Genomic DNA, 8,395 nt, shown 5'->3' with positions numbered 1-8,395 from the left:
AGCGTTATCACCCCATACAGCAGGAATGTAACCGTTCCAGCCTGATGCTTGAAACTAAAAGACAGATGGAGACAGAAAAGAGCCGAGAGAGACAGAAAAACAGCACAGGCCATAAAGCTGAGGTGTGCGGAAACAAACACTGCAGACACTCTTTCTCTAGATGAATTATGGCTGGTGGAGTACAGTCTACTATTATAACTAGCACCATGACTGTGCTTGTATTTGGTTCTGCTCTGCTGTACTGTATGCGGTTTTACTTTAATACTTGACTTGTATCTTGCAATGAAGCGGAATTTACAATTTTCACAGTTCTGTTGGGTTGGTATTAGTGCTAGATTTCCTGCTAGGGATACTTTAAAGAAATAGTTGAAGGAAATTTCTGTCCTCTCGTGTCACTCTGTTCCCTGTGATTTTCTTCCGAAGGACACAAAAGGACAGCAGACCACCAATTTAAGTCATTATCTGGCCCACATGTAATATGTGCCCACAGAACTTGTCAGAAAGGTCAGAACATTTGTGCAGAATTAGAACGCCCATCAACCATAAAGTTCTATAAAATTACCACGTTTTAACCGTCCTGCAGCTCAGCACATTTACATATTAAAAGTAAGACTATGCATATGCACAAATGAGTCATTTCCTCAGCAAGTATGTTTTGAAGTGAAGAAAACTTGAAAAACTGTAGAGCACCAGTCTAAGTCATATGCCATATTATTGCAGTATTTTGCCCCTCCGTTTTCAAGTTTGTAAGCATCAAGTCTGCTTTTGTTGTATAGCATAGAGCCACATTCTTCAAACGATTTCCTTTTGTGTCCATGGAAGAAAGCAAGTCCTACAGATACGACATGAAGGTGAGTAAATTAATTTTACTCTTTAAGTCTTCCGAAAACATAAACTTTACTATCCCAGAAGAAATGTGCAAACATGAACTAGGTGGAATCTGTATCTTTAGGCTCTTTCTCAACTTTTTTTTTTTTGGGGTACAGACTTGGATTCAATGAGCAAAACATGGGGAAATGGTCAAACTCACAAAGCTCTGCCTTTTATACATGTCTAGTTTACCAACTTTTGTAACCTTACACTTTTTCTTCTATAAAAACTTTGCTTCATTGTCTATGCCACAGAGTTTCAGTAGAAGTTTGGTTAAAATGACCTTTTAGTGGTTAATAAAGAGGATGTTTTTGCATGAACGTGGATGGCTGGCTAATCAGACAGTCCCTGTTTGATGTATTATACTGACATTAGATTGTGATGGTTCTCATCAGAGTGAAACTTTAGACACGTTTTGATGCGTCCTCAAATCACAAACCTTTAAACATAAAGGCTTATTTCCAACACACACAGACAAACTCAAATTCCTGGTCATGCCTCGCTAAACTCTTTGTACTGGTTTTTTCCAATCCTTAGGTGCACAAAAATGACAATTATGGGGTTGGGGCAAAGTCACTTATAAAAACAAACAAAAAAAAGTCTTGAGCCGAAATGACAAGTTTTCTGTCTCGTACAAAACCGCATCATGCTAAAATGGAGCTGTTTGTCATTTACACTGTAGATGGAGGTGATGATGAGTGATGCTTTTCAAATTCATTCAACCTTGAAGGTTCCCAGTCTGATGTCTTCTCGCCTCATCTATATGTTGGGTGGAAGGATTTACGTATTAGTAAAGCCACACAGTTTTTTGTCATTATTCTCCTTCCTGCAAACGTTAGTTAGTTCAAGCGTAAAATAAAGGTTCTAGAGGAGATGAAGAAAGTCAGAGGCCTCATGGGAAGGATTCTGGCCAAGAGTCAGTCCTCTCGTTCCTCTCTGTCCCCGGGTCTCTTTGGCAGATGAGCAGATGTGGGAGAAAGAGTGGAAAAGAGACAGACCATGGCTGAAGTCTATACAGGATGGTAAGGTATAAGCTGGGGAATTAATGGGAAGAGGGATTGGCCAGTGGTGGTGAAAGTTAGATACAAGAGGAGGAGCTGTCCTCCAGAGTCTGTCCCATAATACACCACTGCTCCTCCCTTGAGAAACGGCCTCGTTAAGCATCATACTTCTTCCCGCTTCTGTGAATCTGATGGAACAGTGTCATGGAAAAGGCCATTCCCAGGAGCTGGAATGACAAAATCCAAATGTAAAGGTTAGTGTGAAACACATGAGCTATATGTCAGCAAACACAGATGGCCTGGGTCAATCGAGAAAAAAAACATTGGACATATTCCTAATTAAACACTAGGAAATTCAAGGGGTCACTGGTTGGTTGGCATATGCAGTTATGCCCTGCTGGTAGATGATGGGACTAGACCAAAATGTGACCGGCTGGCTTTCTTGATTGATGGGAAAGCAAATATTTACAGTGTATTTATTATTTAATGCATTAGATATTGTATTGATGTAACAATAAACAATATTTGCATTGATGTAACAAACAATATTTCTAACAGCATTTATTAATTAAGAGTTCATTTCATTTTATAAATATGGAAGTCTCCGTTAATTTATGTTTGTTCATAATATATTAGCATTAATTTATACTATTTGAAGTTAATAAATGCAGTAAAACATTGTTCTTTATGATACCTAATGCATTAACTAATGGTAACAAATTTAACCTTAATGCAAACTGTTTTTTAAAGCAATGCATAAATCGCAGTTATTTTCTTTTTTAAAACATTTTATTAAAACATGTTTTTCCCTTTGCATTTTTTAAATATTTGTCCTTTTTTTTATTTCATTATATTATAATACATTTGGTAGCCATTGGCCAGTTTATTTGAAGGGTTGTATTTTTCATTTTTCTGTGTTTTTTGTTCAGTAAGTAAAGGTGGCAGTAAACAGGCCACACTTCCAGGGCTGCATGCATCAGCCAAGCAACTGCCAGTGGATAGCTTTCTCCAGGTATTACAGACCCACTTTGGAAAATTTACCTCATTTTTTTTAGAAAAAGAGGTTTGGTGATGTGGAGCATAGTGTCACGGAGGTAAACGGAAATGTGTTGCAAATATACTGACTCTTTGAAGTTCATTTTTAGATCCATCCTGATACATCAAATGCACAGCGGTGGTCGACATTCCACAGTCATTATCTTAATGCTGCAGAACCTGCAGTTTTTATCACATGAGCAGGAAGCACTATCAGACTCTCTGTGTGGATTAAATCAGATTCTCTCACATCTTTGAGCTTTAAAGGTATCCCATTGCTGTTTCTTTACACTGTCAGTTCCCACAGAAACTGAACTGTAAATCTTGGCAGACTCTCACACAGACTTCCGTGTGAGTCCACTGGTGAAGTCTAGGCCCCTAGCAATGTCTGACAACTAGAGATGAGCTGTGGTCGAAACCCGTAGGGAAAAGATTCCTTCAGAATCCGTGTGTTCTTAAGAGAAAGAATTACAGTACACTAACAAAGTACCATAGTCTTGGAAAGCTTCCTGGACACTAACATGGTTCTATCATGGTATACTTTTAGACCATGTGCGCTACTATTCAAGATTTTTTAAAATGTTTTTAAAAGAAGTCTCTTATAATAACCAATGCAGCATTTATTTGATCAAATTACAATAAAAACAATACTGTGAAATATTACCATCTACAGTAACTGTTTTCTATTTTATATATATTTAAAATGCCATTTATTCCTCTGATGGCAAAGCTGAACTTTGATTAGCTGTTACTCCAGTTTTCAGTGTCACATGATCCCTCAGAAATCATTGAAAATATACTGATTTGGTGCTCAAGAAACATTTCTTATTACTACCAATGTTAAAAACAGTTGTGCTGTTTAAGATTATTGTAGAAACCTTGATACATTTCCCAAGACTTTTTGATGAATAGAAAGTTCAAATGAATAGCATTTGTAATGACTTTACTATTATGTTTTGATTCATTTCATTAATTAAAAAAAGAAAAAAAAACTTTTGAATCTTATTTTCATTCATGGAACATGAATGCTAATCTAAAATTACAATGGAATATATCAAAGTACCATTGTGCTTTGAGGTTTGTTAAAATCCCTAAGTATTGCATTAGCAAGCCTCACTAATAATTTAAAATTACAAAACACTTACAGAGCACACAGTTTAGCAACTAAAAACCAGATTATGGCTGGCTTTTACTGGATGAGATCTAAGTAAATCACTTGTGATTTTGCCCCAGCTCAGCCCGTGAGGAGGATTATGTGGCAAGTGTTTGCTTACAAGCCTGTGGTCACCTCTTGGTCCATACTGAGAAAAGTACTTAGTAAAGACCCCTGTGCACTATTATCCTCAATAAACTGTAATTACCGAACACAGGCTTACAAGAACTCATGGATTAATTGAGAGACCATTTTGCCTAATCCAACATGGGCTTCTTTCACCATTTACCACATTTTGTATTTCTGGCTTGTGATAAATGACTGATATGGACTTGGACTACCTGTGAAACGGTTAAAAGATACTCTCAATTCAGTTTGCTAACTTTAAAAGTGACAAAGTGGCAAACATGGCAAAAAATATATATATATAGTCAAACTACTGTTGATGCATGGACCATATTTAACATGTCTCTGCCTATTTTCTAGGAAAAAATCTGTCTGACGTTAATGCAAAGCGCCTACGCAGAATGTACACACTAGACCAGGCTGTGCTGATAATCAAATACATTGAATTCATGGGCTTTCTAGGGCTATAACGAACCGCTGCAAAACATCATGTGGGGCCGACAGGTTCACTTTCTATATATTCCAGTATCAGCAAGCCCTAATGAGCGGTTCACCTTTTCTCTCCTGGGCTGACTGTGGCACTCCACACATGCGCTTCACTGTTTCAGCAGAACCAGACGAGACAGGCGCGCTCATTATCACCATTGCATTTGACACGCTGAGTGATGGCAAAACACACCAGCGCACACAATCTTACCTGAACTACCAAGATACACATGCCGATGGTTCCGAGTAGGTGCTTATTATCTTCAAGCCACTCTTCAACCTTCTCGTAGCAGCCCTGGAAGACAGGAAGAGCCACGAGATGTGATTTATCATCTGGGCGAAAGCACTAATACAAACAGATTGTGCACGTTTCACTTTCTAATTTGCTAGTTGTTAATTCTGATCCAGGGAAAATGAGCTGAAGTCCAGCAGTGGTGGAATTGGTTTTGAGCACATGCTTGAGCGACTGCTGTGGCTGCATTTTCAACACGCAGTGACTGAAAAAAGCACATTCAGCGATATACTGTATGTGGCTATGCGGAAAAAAAGACAAACCAGCTTTGAGTTGGCGGTGTTGTGGGCTGCTTTTCACACTAAGGCATTGAAAATGAAATCCATTTCCAGCAAAAAAAACTGTGGCGGTAATACAATATAATACCTACCAATATGGCAAAACTCTTCTGTGCACATAGCCTCTATGTCAAAATTTTTGACTATTTCCTCTTGTTCTGAAAATTTAAAGCAATTTAAGACCCTTTGTTGGCTAGCTGCTTAACTTCTGGGGGAGAAGACAAATTCAACAATTAAACGGCTTACGGTTTAAGACTAACTTGACTACCAATGTGTCCTTGTGTAATTTCCTTCCCTAGAAGAAAACACAAAGGTTTCTGCATTGGAAATCATGAAATTTTCTCTCGTGGCAGCTTCGCAAACTTCAAGTATGGCTTGTTCTGCTTTAATGAAAGGAGCTTTTGAAAAGAACATTGAGAATGTACTAAATGGAAATGTCTCATCTGCAAACACTCCATTAGCTCCTCTGTGGTAACTAAAAGCTTCAGATAAAGACAGTGTGACAGTCTGACGTGTAACATCATTTGCAGCTCTGTCAATTGCACAAAAAATACTCCCTCAAGAGACCATTGCCCTCTCTACAATCTCATTTAAACATTCAGTACATTAAAATGAGTTTTCATAAGTTAAATCAGCTCCCATAAGGGAAGACAAATGCATCCGGTGTCCAAAGGTGAGCAGGAATTCATAAAGATACATGACTCTGGCACTTTACAGATGCACTTAGAGCTCCAACCAACAGAGATGTCTTAAATCTATGGCTTTTACTGCCTTTAATTTATTAACAATAACTCTTTTCAAGGACAGAAAAGATAAATCCTCTCAGTTATTACCTCCTGTCTTTTCTTTGATCCTGTCTAGAATCAGAAATGTTCTTTAATGAATTTAAGAGTGGCAATTCAAATGTATTCAAAATTGGGATGATTCAATTGAAAGTTGTGCATTTGAAATGCAGTATGTGTATAGTTCACTGCACACCTCAAGGCAATTAAAGGTCTGGGGAATTATGGCAACATTATCATTGGTTTAAGTGCAGGTGTCCACTCACCCGTGTCCAGAACATGTTGGTGGAGTTGCGGCCACACTCCTGATAATGCTCTTGACAGCAGCGGTCAGGCACCACCTTTTCTTTCAGAGCCTCATGCCAATCTGTGTAACCAGTTACGCCACAACACTTCCACTGTCACACAGGGGGACAATGATACATTTTTAATAATAACCAGATATTAGTGTGTGACAGCATTTTCATGATTCTCAACACAGTCATAATTTCACAAAGAGTACCTCAGCTTGGATGATATTCCAGGCATTTCTCAGCCCAATGTTGTTGTCTGTGTTGTAGAGAGCAAGACCGTCTTTCAGGTCCTGCTTTGCATTCTCACTGACCTGTGAACAGAAGGATAAGTTTATTAATAGACAATATCAAACAATCTTGAGAGTAACAAAATTTCAACCAGGCCACCAAAACTACATTTGATCATTTTGACAAATAGATTTGACAAATAAAAAACAAACAAAAAAAAAAAGTTTCATAAATGTGTAAGTCAACCATAGGCGGAGCGTGTGTAAGGCTGGGGCTTAGCCTTCCCCTGGATAGAAAGTGTCGACTGCGCATTAAATTAAGATTTGCTCATGTTGCACCGTATTTCATTTTAGGCGTTTTTATAGTGTTGTGCATTATAACCAATCACACACAATTCTGTTGAGCTTAGGAATGCAATGGCCAATCAGAGGTGTTCAGATGAGTCATCATTGAAACAGATCAGTTTTGTTGAGTGCGCGCGCGTTTGCTGACTGAATTCTGGACTCTTGCGAATTCTCTCATTATAAACAAGATGTACCTACAATGTAAGTAAGATATTCATTTCACAGTGTATACAGCTTCAGTGATTATAATGATAGTTTTGTTTTTTTTGAGAGTGCTCAAACTCGTGATAGATCCATGTTAGTGATGATGTCACTTTCTGTATATAATTTATTCGCTGTTTGAATAACTGTGGAAAGGAAACGTTATATAATTATCCATTTCTAACGTTTTTATTAAATTGTAAGCACATTAAATACAAATTCAGTCCCATTAAACATTTTTTTTAGCCTACATGACACCCATGTCTAGTTCTTGCCTAAAAAGACGAGTTTATGATGTTTAATACATTTGGCTGCTTTTAGCCTTACTCTGGAGTTGGTTCACCCTCTGCCTATGAAGTCAACAATAATTTCATAACTTCTTGGTTATACAGAAATGTATATACAGTTTCATATATTTGACAGAATAACACACTCACACAAATTGAGATATTAAATTTCAATTAATTGTATAGTTTGAAAACTTAATTTTTTTTAATTTAATTAGTTTGGATAATATGTATAAATGTTATTATTGCAAATAGTGAAAAACAATACGCAAGTCCTAAGAGAAATTTACCCGCTTGTCTATCCTAATAAGCCATCTCTGTTTAGTCAATACCTGCCATCGGGTTCTCGACTACTACGTCTAATTAATATAATTAGCATCATTCATTGGAGAATGCGACTGTGATTAGAGCGTTAAAAAGCATGCCATCGTTGACGCTGGAAGACAACATACTCATATACGCCACGCTGGAATCACTATCATTTCCCCCTCGGCTGGGGTAGATAAATATTTCGCTGGCAGTTTTAATGAGGTGTACGATCTCACATTAGTGGTTCAGTGCACTCTGGCCCAGAGCGACGGAAGTGCAAGGTGATTAGAGTTTGACAGAGCGGCGGTCCTGATACAGACGCACACTACATTAACATCATTTCACCCTAGAGAAAAGACAAAACACCATATCCTGGAATTTCAGTGAATGATAGTCTCTCACACAGACCTATAAATAAGATATATAGAGATAATATCTGCACTTACAGCTTTAACATTATGATTTATTGTCACGCTTCATATTGCTGTTGTATTTGTTGTATTATCACAACATTCACTGTTTTGCTCACATCAGAAAGACTCTGAACTTCTGAAGAAAATAAGACTGGTTCCTGTGCATGATGCTAGGATGGTTGCCAGGACATTGGTGGTTGCTTACTAGCCCCAAAAATCCTATCAAGTTTCTATCACATTCTAGATTCCTAAAGATTCCTATATATGGTTTTTATATATATATATATATATATATAT

General features: G+C 37.6%; 1 protein-coding gene across 3 annotated transcripts in view; it reads right to left on the bottom strand.

Annotated features, from left to right (window-relative positions):
- Positions 1 to 6: 6 nt before the first annotated feature.
- The window catches only part of LOC107673140 (tetraspanin-9-like), a 115,445-nt gene continuing 107,056 nt past the window's right edge, over positions 7 to 8,395 (bottom strand). For all 3 annotated transcript variants that reach the window (XM_016466627.1, XM_016466625.1, XM_016466626.1), the window contains 4 exons: positions 6,526 to 6,627; positions 6,290 to 6,421; positions 4,883 to 4,966; positions 7 to 2,098 (listed from right to left, as the gene is read on the bottom strand). In XM_016466627.1, the coding sequence (XP_016322113.1) occupies positions 2,027 to 2,098; positions 4,883 to 4,966; positions 6,290 to 6,421; positions 6,526 to 6,627 (390 nt within the window). In that variant the 3' untranslated portion in view covers positions 7 to 2,026. The remainder of the gene's footprint in view (positions 2,099 to 4,882; positions 4,967 to 6,289; positions 6,422 to 6,525; positions 6,628 to 8,395) is intronic.

This window comes from Sinocyclocheilus anshuiensis, unplaced genomic scaffold (genome assembly GCF_001515605.1).
Source record: "Sinocyclocheilus anshuiensis isolate Anshui unplaced genomic scaffold, SAMN03320099.WGS_v1.1 scaffold304, whole genome shotgun sequence".
In the NCBI taxonomy this organism is placed as follows: Eukaryota; Metazoa; Chordata; class Actinopteri; order Cypriniformes; family Cyprinidae; genus Sinocyclocheilus; species Sinocyclocheilus anshuiensis.
The sequence above is the reverse complement of the archived record's forward strand: the minus strand, read 5'-3'. Positions and strand labels throughout refer to the sequence as shown.